The sequence below is a fragment of the Melopsittacus undulatus genome, chromosome 6, assembly GCF_012275295.1.
Source record: "Melopsittacus undulatus isolate bMelUnd1 chromosome 6, bMelUnd1.mat.Z, whole genome shotgun sequence".
Classification (NCBI taxonomy): Eukaryota; Metazoa; Chordata; class Aves; order Psittaciformes; family Psittaculidae; genus Melopsittacus; species Melopsittacus undulatus.
This window is the reverse complement of record NC_047532.1, coordinates 49,641,552-49,660,718: the sequence shown is the minus strand read 5'-3', so window position 1 is coordinate 49,660,718 and position 19,167 is coordinate 49,641,552. Positions and strand designations below refer to the sequence as shown.

The 19,167-nt window shown below is 43.1% G+C and overlaps 1 protein-coding gene across 2 annotated transcripts in view; it reads left to right on the top strand.

Annotated features, from left to right (window-relative positions):
- The first annotated feature begins 293 nt into the window (after positions 1-293).
- MB21D2 (Mab-21 domain containing 2) overlaps positions 294-19,167 on the top strand; it is a 59,994-nt gene continuing 41,120 nt past the window's right edge. The window contains exon 1 of one of the 2 annotated variants that reach the window (XM_034064381.1): positions 294-514. In XM_034064381.1, the coding sequence (XP_033920272.1) occupies positions 310-514 (205 nt within the window). In that variant the 5' untranslated portion in view covers positions 294-309. Of the gene's footprint in view, positions 515-11,309; positions 11,357-19,167 lie in introns of those variants that run through there. The other variant, XM_013128408.3, reaches the window with a different exon arrangement.

The window sequence follows — 19,167 nt, the reverse complement described above, 5'->3', positions numbered from 1 at the left end:
GCAGCTGCAGGCGGCCCCGCTCCGCGCCGCTCCGGCCCGGCCCCCAGCGTGGCGGCAGGCGGGGGCGCAGCCAGCGCGGCCGCTTGTTGATCGCGGCGCCCAGCGCCGCTCCGCGCCTCTCGGGCCCCACTCGGCGCCGCGCAGGCAGCTCCCTCGCCCCGGGTGGCCGCTGGGCTGCGGCGCCCTTGCACTCTGCCATTGCTACCTTGCAAGCCGCAGACCCCTCCTTGGGTTTGTTTGGTTTGGTTTTTTTTTTTCCTCTCTCCCTTTCTTTCCTTTTTTTTTTTTTTTTTTTTTTTTTGCATTAAGATGGCGGCGCCGCTCGCCAGCAAGGCAGGGGCTGCCGGCACCACCAGCAAGCCTCCCTTCCCGGAGCTGGATTTCCGATCGGGAGCCAGGGTGGAGGAATTGAATAAACTCATCCAGGAATTCACCAAACACGACCAGAGGGAGTACGACGACCAGCGAGCCCTGGAGATCCACACGGCGAAGGACTTCATCTTCTCCATGCTGGGTAGGGCAAGGACCGGGCGGGGCGCGGGCAGCGGAGGTGCCGGCAGGGGACCACGGGCAGGGACTCCCGGCGGCGCCGCAGAGATGGACCCGTTCCCTGTGCCACAGGCGCGCCGGGCTGGAGAACCCCTAACCCAGGGCGGGTCTCAGCCCCAAGAAACTGTGGGTTTTTTTTTTTCCCTGTCCTACCCACTTAGTCTTTAGCAGCGATGTATTTATAAGCTCAGAGGCTGGCTCGCAGAGCTGGCCGGTGCCCGAGAAGCACGCTGAGCTAGCCTGGCTGGAGGCAAGGCGAGCCCGACCCTTTACTGGTTTCTCTCCCCAGCTATCAAGTATTTTTTTTCTGGACCGCTTATTTTTGTTATCAGACCAATTGATGCTTGCATAGGAGCATCGTCTGAACTGCATTTCTTGCTTAGGTCGCAAAACTTGCTGCGAGTGGAGTTAAGTCAGATTGTGGTGGGGGAGTCCTCATCTACGTGAAACTTTGAATTGCGGGCTGGGATCCTTAAACCAGGGTGAAACACGTGTTGGCTCCTGCAGAAATCACCTGGGCTCTGGCATGACTAAGGCTTCTCAAGATTAACGGTGGAATGAGTAACAACTTTGATTCTCTAGGCAGTCAGTTCCTGATAAATATTTACCTTGTTTTGACTAAGGAATCACTCGCAGGAATGAGAGCCTTCAGGGTGTGAAGAGCTGTTCTTTAACATAGAGGTTGGACCTTGAAATCAACCATCCAAGTTTGAATCAATGTCTCAAACATTGTTGCATGTAAAATGAGAACATGGATAAACAGCAGGTGTGGCCAGTGAAGGGTTCTTTGTAGCTCAGAGGTGTTTGAAGTGTATTTGGCACAAAACAAATGTGTGGTCTGCATGTACACTGTGAATGACCTACATCACTGTTCTCATTCAGGAGCAGAGAGCTGTCCTGTTGCAATAATAATTATTTTCTGTATTGGGGAGTAATCATTATAATAAGCCACTTCCTCTATAGCCATGAACGTATCTGCACTCATTAAATGAGAATCTACCTGTCCAACTGGTTGTCTTGTAAGGTATCTAGATAAATATAATTGCCTGCCGTGGGATCTGCACGATTTAGTATCACTTTTTCACTAAGGGCTGGACAGGATATAGCAGACTAAATTTAGCTTGAGAACAAGGACAACAAGTTGAAAAGTTAGCAGCATGTATATTTATAGTTGCTGTTATAAATATTTTTCCCTTCCTGCTACAAAAAAAAAAAAAAAAGACGTGAAGCTGGGTTGCATTAAAGCCTGTAGGATTTTTATTATTGAAAACCTGATACTGTGGAAGTCATCTGCTATTATGATCTGATACATTTTTAAATCGCAGCTGAGAAAGCAGGGGCTGGATGGGATGAAGCAAGGAAGAGTGGAGAGAAAACCTAGAGCAGCAGTTCTGGGTGTGTAGCTAGCAGACAGAGAAAGCTTTATGTGTTCCTGTTTAAGCATTAATAGTGTTTGCAGGGGACAGGGACCACAGCATTTCTTCCTGACTGTGTGGGAGAAGGCAGTATAAGAAAGAGGGAAGAATGGCTGAAATATGCCTTGTATTTCTGCAAACACACCCTAATGCCTTGCTTTTCATGAAAATAGTGAACCTTAGGCTGTTTAGAGATAACGTAAATTAATGTGGCTGTCTTTGTCAATATAAGGGCTGGGAGATCAGTGTTCTTCAGTTTTAAATCTGTAGAGTAAAACCAGCATTTAAACAAAAGCTGTATTTCTGTTTTAACTTATGCCTGTCAATTTTCAATGAGACTTGTTTCTGAATAAGAGACTCGAGGACCAAGCCAGGGACAGAAATGGAGATGGGGTGTCTGATTTGTCTGCATTAAACACGGAAGTTCTGTTAGCGGATCAGACCCTTCTTAGCCAGAGAGGCTTTTAAATCTAAAAGGATTTATCTTATTAATAAATAGGTCTTTCCCCTGTGCCTGATCTCTCTCATACGTACTGCTCTTATCTCATCGGGTGATGATAGGAAAATTAAACGTAGCTTTCCTGATTTAATTACATTGGTGTGTAATTGGTGGATGAATAGTAGGTGAGGACAGTGTGCAGATTCTCAGATGTTTGTACTCTGCATGGCTTGCCCTCTAGGTCAGATCTTTGCTTTCTATTTATATTAACTCTTTTTGTCTTGCTCTGGCTATTAGCAACCAAACTCTAGGATAAAATTAGGGAGAGGTACTTCTTGTCATGCCTTTGTCTAAAATCTTGTGCCTCAAGCATTAGAATAGGACTGCAAATGACCTATGTATCTGGTGGTGTGGGAAGTATTTTCTGGATGTGGGCAGTTCCTGGTCATCCCCTTTGCTAACACCTACACTGAAACAACAGGTGTCTTTTGGTGCCTTTGATAGGTAAATTCCTGTAGTCACACTGAGCTGTGCCTGACAATTACCTGTCTCTGACATAGGTATAACTGAGACTCAAAGGAAGGGAAGGCTGTATTAATCATGAATAGTGGAGAAAAGACAGTCTTGTGTTCTGGGCAGCAGGCTGGCTGGGAGTAACTGAGAGACCAAGTCTCTGTCTGCCAGCCATGAAAAGAGCTAACTACTTATTCTCCCCGTGACTCAGTTTTGGGGTTTTTTTGTGCTTGAAGAGTGATAAAGGAGTATTTCTCCTGATATTACAGTCAATGATATTTTGATTTTTAAAGCATTTGCTGCTATTGTGATGAGAGGTGCATAGCACTCATATTGAAACCTTTTAGGGGTACCTGACCTAGAGCGTATTGATCCTGCAGTACAAGTACTTCCAGGAAACTTCTTTAATAAACACTACCTGTCTCTTTCTGTTCAACATCTAAGTGAAAAAGGACTGGTAATGCACAGTTGTGCTAGGCTTAAAAAGCCATATATTATGCCCTTGGGAACCAGAATACTGCATATTAAATAACCCCTTGAAATTTCTAGTGCTATTGCTGCAGTTATTGCATGTTGTTAGGGATACTGACTCTTTCATTTTACTTCTTAACAAGATAAGACAAAAAAGTAAGGAGGTATGAATAAATGCAGAGTATATAGAGGTATTTCTTTCACTCTAGGTACACATTGACATTCAGTTATCTAAAGCAGTTTCAGGCTCTTGAGGTTGGTACTTTGTTTCCCTTTCCTATCACGGGACATTTTCTTCTCTGCAGAGTCAGAAGAGGAATGGTCAGGATATTTCATGTCATTCTTTTTCCTCTCATTGCCCTCTGTCCACAGTTCAGAGGAAGGCCAGGGACTAAAGTGGACTTTTTTGTTTGTTTGGTTTGGTTTTTTTTTTTTAAAGCCTCTAGTTGTATCTTTCTGTTACTTCAGTTGTTGCATCCCAGTTCTGCAGGAGCTGCCCACCAGGACAGGCCACACTTTGAGGATCTGCAGCCAGCTGCAACTTAGAGCTGTTGACAAGACCTCTAGAGAGCTTCTATCAGCGCTTGATACAGGAGATGTGGTGAGCCTATTCTGAGAGCATTTCCATTCTTCTGGTGCCTGCCCAGTGCTGAGCTGGGTGTGCTAGCAAGTCTTTGTGATAGAGGCAAGTCTCACAGTGGAGGCAGAGCTGGCATCAGCAAAATATTTTTGCTGCCAATACCATCTTCCGGAATGGAGTGAGTTACCCTGCTGGGCTCCTGCATCTGTAGCAAGGCTTCCAGCTGTTTCTTGGATTGACGGGCCCCTAAAATATGTGCAGTAGAGGTGCAGATTGCTTTGTTGAGAACACAGGTGTTCTGACAACAGCTTGCTTTTATTAGCATTTTCTACAAGAGGAGCATTTTATGATTCTCCCCTGCACCCAAGGTCTGTGTAGCAGAACATCGTTGGTAGTGGGACTCTGTTGTGTGGGCTTGTGCAGCATTTTTTCTCTCTTTTCCTACCTGGCATAACTTGCTGATGAAACCTTCCATTGTAGATTAGATTTCAGACATTATTGGAAGTGTTATTTGTTTGTCTGTGAAACATCATGGAAATTCTCTGGTTTTTGTTGTTTTGTGGAGCTGATGAAATAGCAACAGGATTGGAGTGTTCTCTCTAGGGTTAAGTCTATCATGTGTGTGTGCCTGTTCTCTGGGGAGGCCAATCGTGATAGGAGCTTACTGTACTCTGAGGCCTGTGTTAATAAAGGCTCCCTGCTGGCATTCCCTGTGCTGCTGAATGCATAATGCACAGCTGTTAAAAACAGCCTTACTGTATTGCAGATTTCATTTCTGGCTTCTGTTGGGTCTCCTCTCCCTGCATGCCACATGTTTCTGTATTTGCCTTTGAGGTTGAGGGGGTTTTGTATTGTGTCTTGTTTTGTTAAGTTGCAGGTTGCTAGGCTGGTAAAGTAATCCTAGCAAGGCATTGGTAGCTTCTATTTGGTTATAGCTACCAGAAGTCAACCAATTTAATCTAATTGGGGATTCTTGCTGTGTAACTAGTTAAAAAGGATTGGTAGCCTCCTCTGCCCCTTATTCAAAGGTATTGCTGCTCCAAGTATGTGTGCAGTGAAAATAGGCTGAAAATCTTTCTCTCAATTTGTTTTAAGATGATGATACTTTTGCTCAACTACTGGTTTGAAACATTAGGTTATGATGCAAAGTATTTAGTGTAATAGCTAGGAACATGTCTTAAGGGCATGAATTCTCATGGCAGGCTTGTCAGACTGCCCACCGCCTGTTTCTTCAGTCTGTGGAAATATTTGTAAAAGATTTGGGTGAATACTTGCCAAGCCCCATTATGCAATTATGTTTTAAGGGCAATTTTATAATTACAGTGGAGGCTCGTAACTAGGATACATGAGGTTTTGGGGTTTTGACTTTTCCTTTTTTCTTCCACATGACTTTGCGTGAGTGCTAAAACATTCAGAGCAATTCTAGTCAGAAACCAGTTGTTCAGCTTTCTTCTAGGCAGCTGGCTATTTTTATAGGTGAAGCTATATTGAAGACAAATACAACATTGCACAGGAAGGCTGGAGGGCATGTTTTATTATAGCTTTGATAATCTGTAAGACAGATGTATGCTTGGAGACCTAGAGCAGACCATAGGCAGAGTCCATTCTGGAGGAGCTTCAGGATGTAATAGTCCTGCCTGGACTTCCCAAGGGGAACCTCCAAGCTGTGCAAGTTTTTTGGGTAGTTGGGATTGCCCTCCTCAATTTTTATTTAACAAACGGCAAGTTCCTGCTGGCTTTAACTCTCTTGTACAGCTGAAAGTTTTGTATCTTTTCTTGGGCCTTGACATGTATGCTGTTGCCCCTCTACATGTCCCAGTCCTCTTGCTGCAAAGGTGGTTTTCCCAAGCACATCTCTGAAACCCTTCCCTGTGTTCCCTTCTCTGTCCTGGTCAGACCATACCTGTTTGTACTCTGCAAGATAGGTTAAGTAAGAAAGCACCAGGAAGAAATGTGGTTAAGTCCAAGAGATAAGCTCTTGTCTCCAGTCAAGGGGTCTTCAGTTACAGGGGCTGCTTCAGCATGACACTGAACAGTGATTAAGATGACAGCTGCATTTCCACGCATGTCTGTATGAGACCCTGTGGTGGCAGCCACAGGTAGAGGCTCTGGTATAGAGCTCTTAACTCTCTCTGAGAAAAATGACCTGCCCTTGAGTCCACTTCCTATGCCTGGGTGATGCAAGTGTATGAAACTAACTTGAGCAAGAGCTGGAGCTTATTTTCTATGAAAGAGAGGATTAAGAATTTAATGCATTGTGTAGGGTGACATACCTCTTGAGCCAGGTTTTCCCTAGGGATCTTACAGCTGCGATGGGTTCAGTTCCATATCCTAAAAGAAAGCTATTAATTCTGCCTATTGGTAGCTTTGTCTGCTGTTGCCTGAAGGAGAGAGAATTCTCTGAGACTGACAGTCCATTCATCAGCACAACATACTATATTACTATATTATTTAGACCTTCTTTAATTTGCCTATCTTTGGGGCATGAAACTAGCAGAGTAGAATAGATGAAGTTCTGGGGGATCAAAGGAGGGTATCTGCCCTGCTTTTGTTCTTGGAAAAGCATAGGACCTAGCATGGGAACTAAAGCAGAAGGCAGCTTTGGATGTTGTACTCACAGAATGTCCCTCATTGAGAAGGGTGTGTGCATGGGAGCAAGGGTGAGAGAGCAAGGGTGAAGAATGACTTTTAGGCGAATGTCTCAGTTTATTTGCCCAGATCTTGTTCTGATCAACAGTAGTGTGATGTGAGGTCAGGGGATTAGATTTTTTTTGGAACTTGCAGCCATACTTCATAGGTTCCCCATCTAACTATGGATTTTATATCCAGTGGAGCTTTATGATGTCTTTTATCACAAATCTATCTTACTGTCTGACTAGCAAAAATATGAGAGTTGGCTTCTTTTTTTGCTAATGCAACTGGAACACAGTTTATGAGACATTCCAAATAAATCTTCCAGCAGCAGCTGATGTTCCAATTGACAGATGCTGCTGTGGATTTTGCTTTTCTCTTTAGTAAAGAGAACTCCACTGTTTGCTTCATTTTTACCATTCTGTTGCTTTCACTTTTATTGCAAATAGCAGTTGTCCTGGACTGAGTGGATTAATCTGCACCTTCGTGCTTCAGCCAACCTGACAGTTCCTTGAATCATGTAGTTCTGCATTAGGTAAACTTTCTGCATTTCTTTGAAAGCACCATTTTTGTGACTTTCTGGTTGTAAGGGAATCAAAATGTGCTGTAGTATTCAGTTTGAGGAGGATAGATTCTCTCCTCCCCAACATATTTTACATTTGAGCTTTCAATAAACACTTGATGCTAAGGAATTTACAAAAATCTTGTTAATGCGTTATATTTCACCTGTCAGACAGTATGATTTTAATCTAATTTAAAGCATTTAATTAGAAGGTTGTTAATACATTTTGATACATGCATGCTGGTGTTGAAAGTACAATTTGCATACCACTGAGTGGAGGTGATTAATTACTTTAAGGTTCATAATATTTGGGTCTTTGGAACAGCAGTGGTAGCTAGTTCCACCCACTCATGTTTAGGGCTGTTTGCAGAAGTTTGCACAGTACTGGGTGGCTTCAGCTTGTAGAACAGGAGGTGGGTGGCATCCATTTCACCCTAAGAAAATCACTGTTGGTAAAAAAACTGACTCAGGACCTGTGTTCCATAGACCTATGTTCCATTCTGAGCTGCCCCCAAATGTAATGATATGTAATGGGACCTTGTTACTATCAGAAGCCTTCCTCATCTCCTGTGCTTCAGCAACCTGTGAAAGGTGGGGTGGTACTGGAAGAGAGGAACATTGTGGTGTTGCTGTTCTTTATGATAGGATGATTTAACCATGCAAAGGAAGTTTGGTTTTGAATGTTTAGCCTCAGCAAGTATTTAAATAGTGAAGGCAAAAAGTTGCTCTGTCATTGAGTGCTGATCTCGTGGCTTCAAGATCAAGTACAGTTCAGGCTCAGCGAGAGATTACAACCTGACCCAGTTAGGTCATTCTAGCAAGTAACCTTATTTTATACTGAAGGGATCCCAAAGCAAAACTGGAACAAATTAGTTTGAGGAATGCATCCTGGCCACAGTCTGCATGGTGATGTAATTTCGCAGGGGCAGGCAATGCCAAACAGTAGAAGGCAACAATTTGGGACAGAAAGCAAGGGAAAAATACAAGACATGGCTGAAGCTAGAAATCCTGCTGGGGTATCCATAAGGAGTTGGCAGATAAGTTTTTTTTTTTGTTGTTTTTTTTTGTTGGTTTTTGGGGTTTTTTTTTTGGTTTGTTCATTTGTTGGGTTTTTTTTTTTGTGGTGTTTTGTGGGGGTTTTTGAATTGTTGGCTTGGTTGTTTTTGTGTGTGTGTGTGTGTGGTTTTTTCGTTTGTTTGGGTTTTTCTTCCCCCTCAGTGACACCTTTCTAAGGTCATGATTTAGAGGAAAAGTAGAGGTTTATGTGTGGGATGTCATTGGTCTCCTTAGATTTTCTCTACTACAGCTTGCAATCAGACCATACTGAATTTCTTCCATCCACTGACAGAGTGAGAGGTCATAACTGATTTGGTCCAAAGCTCCCAAGCAGCTAGGGAGCACTTTAACCAAGTTGGTTCTTGCTTTACTGCATAGTCTTTTAGGCCATTTTCTTCTTTCTTCTAAAATGTCTTCTCTCAACTCACCTGTTCATGTCGTAGGATCCTTTGATACTGCTCCACACCTCTATCAGGCAAAGATGTTTTTATTCAGTGGTGCATATATGACCTTGTTTAGAAAATCAGGTGCTGTGGTTGTGTGGAAAGAGTTATATTAAAAAGCTATCAAAAATGCTAAGACAAACATTGCAATTAGCTTCTGTGCTTTTTCCTTCAGCTCTTCTACTCTTTGCATTTTAATAGATCTCTTGAAGAGCTGGTAATGCTTTGGGTGACTCCTCTTGGAAATGAATCCTGTGCTAATAGCTCTGGCTGGGCCTGATGCACAGGCAGATGCTTAGAGATATTTCATGTTTGTTTTGTGCTTCACTAATTAATGTATAACTTAGTGGTAGAACAGCAGGAAAGCTGCGTTTGCTGACACTTCATGAAATAATGATTTAATCCTTTGTGACACATTCCTGCTGAGTGTCAAACCTGATAACTCTAATCTCTGTCCCTAGTTTAGTGTGACAGGAACCTGTTCTAGAGGGCATTTTGTAGGAGCTTGCAAGCTCTTGTCGGTACTTTGTGACAAATTTGTGTGAACTTTTTTTGTACATTGCCACTCTCGAATGTGATTGTACAGGATTGCATGGTGCATTGAGGAATCTGAAGTTGAGTGCAAACAAAGGAGCTAGCTGACTGCATTCAAGTGAAATAAGGGTCTTCCTGGGAGGAAAGGGGAAACACCTCAATCGCCTTCTAAATACACTTCTTCCTTTGCCAGCGTTCAGAGTGGTGTGTTCATATTGATTCAGAGGTGCCTAAACCCACTCCTCTTTGTTGCATATGATACTGAACCCTGTGTACGGATGGGTATCTGCTGTACAGCTACTCTTCAGTGGTTACTCCTGGTGATACAACCAGTACCAGGTTGGGGCAGGAGAAGCTTGCTCCTGTTCCAGTGTGGACAGTGAATTGCTGTTTAACCTTTTAGTTGAATGGTAGCAGCTCTGCAGATAGAGGAGCTGTAACAACACTTCAAGGGCTCTGTTTCCACCTCTGTCTGAAATTTGCCTTTTGAAAGTTGCATACAGTGTTCTGAATGGCAGATCAGGTATTGATATTGGCCCCTTCATATTAGGCCCTCAAAGCTTGAGTTGCTGAAATGTCTGTATTTCATAGACAGTAGGGGAACCATGTGCTAAGCGATCAGTAATTTGAGAAAAATGAGAGGAATGTAAGTTTCTCTGCAAGCGCAGTATGTCTCAGAACAAGCAGCACCTTCTGAATTAAATGCCTGGTTTTGTGGGGGTTTTTTGTTGTTCTTGGGGTGGGGTTTTTTTGTTGTGGTCCGTGTCCTCCCTCCCCCCCAATGTGCAAACTGTAATGCACGTCTAAGTGCATTATTAAGAAAAAGGAGCTATTACAATTTGAGCATCTGTCAAAGGTTTATTTTATGTGCTAAATTGTCTGTAAGAGCTTGACCCTGTATTCCCAATTCTTCCTAATATCCTGTGAATTTCGTGAATGTGCAAAGCATGCATTGAGGCATCAGTGTTACACTGAAAATAACCACTTTGACAGAGGCATGTAATAGCTAAGCGTGACTGTGCAGTTATTTTAATTATCTTGGGGAGGGATTCATATATGTTAGATAAGCACTTAGGAAAAGTATTTGCACATTATCAGAGCTGCAGAGTTAAGTTACTAGTTAGTCTGTAAAGTCACAGTTAAAAACCAAGTTGTTTTGATCTAATTAAACTTGATTTCTGGTTCTGGAAGCATAGGACACTCCTGATTAGCTTTAAAAACTAGACGATCCCTCTCACTTCTTCACCTATACACTGTGTATGCAGAGAGGTCTCTTTCTCTTCCAGCAGAGCTGTTCCACTGCAGCAGGCTTCACTGGGCTGTGGCCAGCCCTGCTCGGTGAGGATTGTAGGAGTCCTGTGGAGAGATTTCTGTCTGAGGGAGACAGGAACGGGGGAGACAAATGAACAAAATCCGCAGACCCACAGCATGTTGATAGACCTCCTGTTGTTCTTAATTCGCATCTGTAAATGGCACTAGTTTCCGCTGTTGTGCACCAAAACAATAATAAATAACAATCCTTAGAGTTTATATACCACTTCACAGTTTTCAGAGTGTTCAACACACATCAACTAATTCAGCTGAGATGCAAATACACTGTAAGCAAAGCTACTCTTCTTGCTGCCCAGGGGAACTTTTCATTAAAGCTGGGACAAGGCTTTTCTTTTTCCTCTTAACTGGAGCTGTTGATGGCAGGAATGTTCTATACTGGGGCAGTGTCTTTCTTCCTGAAGTTTTTAAGCCTTTGCATGTACCCCTGTTTGCACAGGAATTGGACTACTCCCAAGTCATATGTGGTACTATTAAGAAAATTATGCAGGAGACTTGTCTGTACATTCTGTGCTGCAAATATGCAGACCCACAATCAACAGATTTGTGGTTTCAGAAGCTATTGAGTTAGCAAAGATGGTGATGCATTAAGTGCATCCTTCTGTGCTTACATAAGGCCTTCGGGGAACCACCATCTCCAGTAGACCTCAAGGCTCAGGAGGCAAATTAACTTCTGTCAGTTTCGACTATGTTGGATCATCAGACTGTGTGCTGAAGAGAATTGAGGATGCTTGGTGGATGGCTTTGGTCCATGTTTCACTAGATCCAGTACTTGCTAAGGCACCCATCTATCTTTTGGGGCAGGAGAAACCCCAGTGGAAGGCCTATTACCAGGTAAGAGATGAGTTTTGGGGGTGATTGAAGATATTATGTCTTATTGTTTGTAGTCCTGAATCCCAGACATGGAGCAATACACGCATTGGCATGAATCTAATTCATCCGGCATTTGATTTGCTTTCTGCCTTGGCATTCTTTGTGTGTGTTTGTAGAGCTGGTAAGAGGGAGTTTGATGCATCTCTCTCTATATTTTTGAGCTGGACAGGGTTGGTTCTTTTATTTGTGAGAACAACATCTGGTTTTAGTATTCTGTTAGAGTGACTGGAAGATAAACATCTTTTTTTTTTTTAAAATTTTATTTTCATCAGGTTACATGACCTGGGTTTAGTGGTTTACCTTAGAAATAACTGTTTGGTAGTCTTGTAAACTAATGTCTGGTGCTGTAGAACTGCCTGCATGCTTTGTGGTTATAACCCTCTTTCTAATCCATGAGGTTTAGATATAACTAGGTAGTGGCACTTTGGATTGCCTCTTGACCTAAACTTTCTTTTTCAGAAGTGATACCTGCAGGTTTGGCTTGAAACTGATTCTGCATGAATGGCACAGATTATCACTTTCCTATAAATGGTTGTATGAGCAGAAACACCATTAGCCTCTTAGTGACCTAATTACACAGGGAGGTAGCAGCGCAATTTGAGATCAAAACTCACCTTGCTACAGCTTTCCCTTCAGCCAACAGTGCATAGGAGAAGAACAGCATGTTTGTTGCTGGTAATGATTTCTCTTTCAGTGGCTTTGATATCCTTATTTTCTGTATGAAGTTGATGTGCAGATTGCTAGGTGGCATGACTCAAAGTGACTGACTGAGCTGCTATTGTATGTGAAGATGTCTCCAAGACATCCTGGTCAAGCAGCACATTGGCTTCTGCCACAAGACATTTTAAGGGAGATGGTGAGCTGAAAGGTCAAGATATTTTAACAGTTTATTGTTAGCACTGTAGCTGCCAAATAACAGCTCATAGCCTAAGGCTGAAAATGTTCCTATTAAACGGTGCAAATGAATTGCTTTAAGAAAAAAAAAAAAGATTGTGTGATTTGGCTGGAAACTGATTTATCAGAGGACTTATACCAGGTAATAGGAATTAAATTTCTACCTTCACAGTTAATTTTCTCCAATTTCTCCATGTGTTCCTATGCTGTAAGCATAAGGAATTTAAAAACCTTCTTTCACTCTTATATTTTGTTAGTTTATGTCCATATTTCCCTGCTACCTTTCAACTCTGCTTTTTCCTAGTGTTACTGTGCCATATTTTTTTCTAAAATACACTTCAAAATCAAATGTTTGTTTCCATTTCTCATCTGCTCAAAAAGTCAGAAAGGTTTAGTGACTCCTTCCTGTTCTGAAGTTAGGATAATATAAGCTTGAAGCATTGAATTCTTTTCTCCCTGCGTTGTCTCCTCCTCCCAGTCCCCTTTGTCTCTGGAGGAACAGTGTTGCTGGACAGGTGTAGAGCACTTACAAGTGTTTTTCCTCTGCATTTCCAGTTTTTCACTTTTTTTTATCAAAGACTCATACACCCATTCTGTTTCAAGGGACTTGGTCCAAACCAAAATAAAAAGTACTCGCATTTTTTCCTGCCTTCCTTACAAGGCTTGGCTGTACTGCCTTGCTGAACAAACACCACCTTTGTCTTCGCTTTGGAATAAGAAACAAGCAGGCTCGTTGATTCCTGCTGCATTAGCACTATCCTCATTCCTCATGCTGATGTACTGATTATCAGGGGTTAGGAGAGAAGCTGCTGTTTTCATGAGATCTCTGAGGAGGCTGCTGCAGGAAGCTTCCTGCACTCTGGCCTCGGAGACAGCACTTATGCAGGCTGTAATGACTGGAGGAACGAAAGCAAATACCACTTTGTGCAATAGTGGGGGGAGGACACGGAGCGTGCTACGCTGAGAATGCTTGAAGTCTTTCAGATGAAAGTACAGGAGAGACAAGGAGCCATATCCATGCCCTGACCTCCATCCCTGGCGCATCTGAACCTGAACTCTCAGCTAGTAACCCCTGAGCCACTAAACTGCCTTCTCTGAGCATGTCTGCATTTGCTGGGGAATTCCAGGAATGTGGACTTCAGCACTGTGTGGGTTGCTGCTGCTCACCTTCTGTTCAACCAGGAGCTTTAGAAGCTGCGGTGGGATTGGTATTACCAGGATAAAGCCACATAGTGATTGTTTGCTGCATTCTTTAACTAAGGATTTAATTTTTCTAGAACAGCAGGAGGCAACATCAAAGAGCTGGAGAGAGTCCACTTCCCTCCCCTGGCACAGCACAGCTTCACCCCTCTCTCCTCACCATCTCCTCTCCCCATCCCTTTGTTTTTAAGGCATTAAAACTTTACTGACTGGGATATCAAAGAGGCTTTCGTTAGTGATCTGTTGCCCCGAATTACAGGGGTAATTGATCTAAGGAGCTAAGAGGAGAAAGTCTGTGGGAAAATGGAGCTGGTATCACCATTGCAAACCTCTCTTTTAATGTCCTCTCAATGCTGAAGCAACTTCATCTTTAGCCTCCCGCTACTGGAGTTGTTCCTCTTGGAGGATGTGGGAGATCTGCTGTTGACCCATATGGAAGAAAGATAGGTGTCAAGCTGGTTATATAGGCCCCACTACCTGCTTGGCTTTGTCCTCAGCTCTGTGCCCTGTGTGTGCCTTTGCTGTGTGTGTGTTTTGTACAGCAAGGCAACTTGAGTCTGTGGGCTTGTTTTGTAGTAGGTATGGTAATAAGGGGTGAAGGAATGCACTCGTTAGTCCGTCTCTGCTTCTAAAAGGTCCTTCAGTTTGCTCTGAAGACCTCTTGACAAAGGAAGGCAAAGCAACTTGTTTCCTCAGCATGGCAGAACAGCCATGTGACCAGCATCTCTGAAAGAGCTCAACTGTGCATCTTGGAGTCCCATCCAAACTGTGTTAGCAGAGTTCCTGCACATGCAGGTGTTCAGTGCCACATTTGATAACTAGGCAGTGAGTCAGGCTACTTGAGATGCTAAGTGCAGTGTAAGAAGCAGCCTGGACCCAAATAAGAAACCAGTATGATTCTGGAGGAAAATGTAAGGTTATTTTTAGGGTTGTCACTATTCTGTTCTGCACCAAGGAGAATAATTCTCCAGTTTTGCACCACGGTTAAGCATTGTTCTGCCTTATTCCTCATTTCTTGGTCCCATCTAGTTGAACTGGCAAATATTGCTTGCTTGAGTACCTTCTTTCCTGACCTTGTGTCTTCTTATCTAGGTGCTAAAAAAAGCTGTGGTTTGAGACAGTGCAGGGCTTGTGTTCTCTACAAAACACACTTAAAATCGTTCCTGGTCACCTTGCAGCAAATCTATTTCTGCCCTGCTGATGACCTGACTTGCAAGCTGAAAATGTCTGGGTAGGATTTATTATGCTCTGACCATAAAATTTTAAACTCCTTTTAATGGTAGATGTTAAATCACTGCTGTCCCAGTTCCAAGCTCTGTGCAAAATTTCTGAGTTCTTGGGAAGGCATTTCCTCTGCCAGCAACCTTTAGTTTCTGAGAAGGACATCAGTAAGTTACAGGGCTGTTCACAGGACAAGGAAGTGGTAGCTCGGGGAGGGACTTGTGTGCTGGCCAATGTCCAGACAGCTGTTTGGCTCTAGAGATCAGAGCCAAGCAGATCTGGTGCTGCTGTAATGTGATGGAGGGACGTTTGTATTGGTGTCTGGGTGCAGACACTCCCCTGGGACACAGTGATTGACTGGCTCTGTTCTTGGCTTTGTTCCTCCCTGACTGAAGCATCTTTGATGCAGCAAGAAAACTGAAAATCAGCGTGTTGGCACTGAGCTGCTTACAGCAAGTTATTTTTTCTACATGTCTAATAAATACTGAACTGTTCAGTGTTGTCACTCGATGTTGCTTTGTCCCTTGCTGTTGGGAGCTTCTGTATAGATTTCCCTTGAGATTGGCTAAAAAAAGCCATGAAGTCCTGTGACTCAGTGTACAATGCAGGGTGCTTCCTTAATTATCACACGAGAGGCTCACTCCTCTAGCTGAGGCTGTCTGTCACCTTTTCTTGGAGAACACCAAAAGCACTAAAACAAAATCCAATGTTTTTCAAACCACATAATAGTCTTAAAGCCCTTTTCAGCTACTTGGAGACAGCTGTGGCATCCTTGCCAAGCAGAGGGAAATGCCACCTTCTGTGTTGCATGTGTTTGTAGGGGAAGCAGAGAACCACCCAGGGCTTCCCACTCTCAGGCCCATGCATTTCATACTGCTTCATCTTCCTCACAGGGGCCTAGCACAGCGCTTTCATTTTCATTAACAGGAGTACTATTCAGTGTGTTTTGCTTTCTTTATCCCAAAGCTGGACGTCATACAGAATAGTCATTCAGCACTAGGCAGGTGGGAAGTGTTCAAGATCAGCATATCAAAAAATGGCTGAAATTTTTTACAGTATGTTGTGGTAGTTTTCCAGAGCTTGTACTTGACCAAACCAGGATAACCCCAGTCCTTAACACTTCATAGCAGTGTTCTCAATGATGGCAGCTAGAAGCAAAGCTCTGTACTGGAGTAGCCATAAGCTTAAAACAGTCTTGTATTTGATAATTTTTCTCTTCTGGAAGATCTGTGCTCTTTAACTCTGGGATTATTTCACTTTGCTTACAGTGGAAGAGATGGGCTATCATCATTAGAGGCTGCTAATACTGGACCAGGGGTTTAAGCAAAACCACTTTCAGCAAGAATCTTTCTCTGCATGGGTCTGTTTGTCTCAAAATAAACAGGGGGTCTGGTGTTTCCTCTGCTTATTCTCACACCTGTAAAGTTTGAACAGATCATCTTAATGGCACTGCCATGTGTATGTCTTCTTCCCATGTTCCATCCCTGGCAGTGTTCAAGGCCAGGTTGGATGAAGCCTTGGGTGATGTGGTTTAGTGTGAGGTGTCCCTGCCCATGGCAGGGGGGTTGGAACTAGATGATCTTAAGGTCCTTTCCAACCCTAACTATTCTATGATTCTATGTTAGAAAGGAAGGTGCTGAATATGGACATCCCAGTGTGCATGCATCTGTCTGCCTGGACCTGTCCCTCAATTAAGCAGCAGCTGACGTCATATTTGAAGGTCAGCTGTTTTATAACCTAATATTACCATTTTTTTTTCCTTCTGGGTTTATCATCTCCCTCCAACCTGCAGCTCAGCACCATCTGGTGCAGGCACACAAGGGAGAAAGATTAGAGGAAAGTAAAGCAGCTTTGTTCACTTCCCCCATTGCTTCTGATATACAGAGAAGCCAGCAGTCTCTTAGAGTATTGAATTTTAAGTGGTCGGCCTTGATTCTGTTAGTTGTCTAAGGGAGGGAGAAATACTCTGTGCTTACCTGCGATCTGTCAGGAAGTGTCTCAGGATTCCTAAGGGACTTACTGTGGTCACAGATTGCACTTTGCGGCATTTTGTTTTATATTTAAGTAGTCTTGTTTTTTTATGAGCTGTTTTTCCTAGTACCCATGGTTTCCTTACCAGTGAATTGCCAGAAGTACTCCTACATGAGGTACACACACAGTGCTAGCCCAAACTACAGCCTGCTTTGGTAGTGAAGTGCTGGGAACACCTGAAGTGCATTTACAGCTGACAGGGCCACTGGACCAACACACCACAAGCATGTTCTGCCACACAGGGATTGCTCCATGTTCCCTGGTGGCGTCTGTCTGCAGACCACAGAGGTAGATAATTACTTGTCCTTCTGAAGCCTACGGCACCGGTTGTTTCCATTTCAAAGGCAGTGTTAGATATACACTCAGGCTTTACCCTTTCTCCCATCCTCCTTTCCTCTTTTGCTCCATCCATCTGGAGGTGTGATTGCTCTCTGTCCAAGCTGTGTGATGATTGTATTCTGTAAATCTCTTTTCTTTCCAATAATAAAGAGATATTAACTCAGGAATGCTGATCTCCTAGGCCAGCAGGGTTACTTGCAAAGTAGCATCTTTATGTTTCACTTCAATGTTGCAAATTTTGCACTGGGCTGTTTGAAACAAAATGTCTCTAGCCATAAATAAATTGTGTTTATGTACTTGAAAAGGATGGGTAATGGATGCACACTGCTTGGATAGGAATATGCAATCAGAGTTATGAAAACATTTGGCTGAATGTGATTCACAGTATGTACATGGCACTGTATCATAAGGCATCTAATATGCATACAGACTCTTTTTGTCCACCTTTGCTGCATAGCATTCTGCTAAACCGTGATTTTTGTCAGGTCAAGGATGTTTTGTACAAATTCCTAATTCCTGGAGAATGGGTGAACTTGGAGGCTTTGGGGGAGATTTATTTTTATTTTTTAAAGAAAAGGTTTCGTTTTAAGACCATTCTTGAAGCAATTTTAGTCACTGGCCACAGCAGCTTACTGCGCGTTTTGTTTCCTGTCCAGACTGGCACAGTTTTCTCAACACCTTGAAAAATCTCTTTGTGCTGGCTTGCCACAGAGGAAGACTAGATCTAGGAGATACTGAACTGGTGACTGAGGAGGGAGAAGAAAAGAAAATGGGAGGTTTGACATTTTTTTTTGCAAGTTTGCTTAGTTGTTTCTAGTGTCCCAGAGAAAAGGGTGTGATTTTTTTGTATTCCTTGGGTGATTGATTACTTGGCCTATGCAATCTAAAATGCTCCTAGATGTATCAACTCTACTTCTAGCACTCGCTGGAAAGATCTCTCGCTTCCCTTGTCAAGGACAGCATAAGACAGCAGTGCTTGGCTTCCAGCATTGTGAAATCCCCTTATCTGCCTGTTGTCACTTTATTTTTCTTCTAATTCCTGTCTCCATTGGTACTGAAAGCATGCATCCAAGGTTGATGAGGACAAAACTTATGCTACAGTCTATACTTAACTCTTTGCAGCTTTTCTTTAAAAAGAAATGTGAGTCAGCAAAACGATTAGATTTCTTTTCTTTTACATTGTTTTTCTTTCTTTTCCAATGTAACAGGGAGTTTGAATCTGCTTTTTGAAGAGCTGAGAACTCAGTCACTGATCTGAAATGGTGTCCTGTGCCTGTTGGTACTGAGCAATCTGCAAACAGCTCAGGTTCCTCCATCTCTTAGTCTTTTCTTCACCGTGACAGGAGATGCATACACCTTATGATTACTGCAGGCGAGGTTATACCTGCCAGATTTCCAAATGCCAGGCTTCAAAAAAGAGACAACATGATAGCTCTCTTTGCTTCCCAAGAGTTATGCCCCAGAAGAGTGTTCTGCTCACAGACTTTTTCATGAAGTTCCCAGAGCTGTGGCCAGAGAGACACCCACACGATCTGTGAGGTCTTCTCAGGGAATGAACCATCACTACTGTGTCATCTGATACATCCAGCAAAACCATCCCACTAGTGTCAGCTGGCAGTAATACTTAAACTAGCATTTCATGTTAAAACAGAGGCTTTTGGTTTATACTGCTAGTACATGTAGGAGTTCTTGGCTGGGGACAGAGTCCTATAGTATTCAAATCTGTGCAAAGATTAAGGGAAAACAATAATCTTTGCTTTGAAGATGCCTTTAGGATATAAGCAGCAGAAGCATTTTAAGTAGCCCTGTACCTTCTGCTACTTTGTTAACTTTCACTTTCGTTGGGTTAACCATTGACTGGCCTGTTTGCAGTTGCTTGGCTATTTGATTGCTCCTCTGCATCTCAGCAGAAATCCCTGCTGATGCCTTTCAGGGTTTCTCTTATTTGCTTCTGGAAGTTCCCTGGTTGAGGAGCTTGGCAGGGGTTTGCTCATTGTCTCTAGCGATAATTGAGCTGGTTTAGTGAGTTACAGAGAATAAACTGGATTAATTTCCCTTTTGCAGTCTGGGCTAGAAAAGCTGATTCC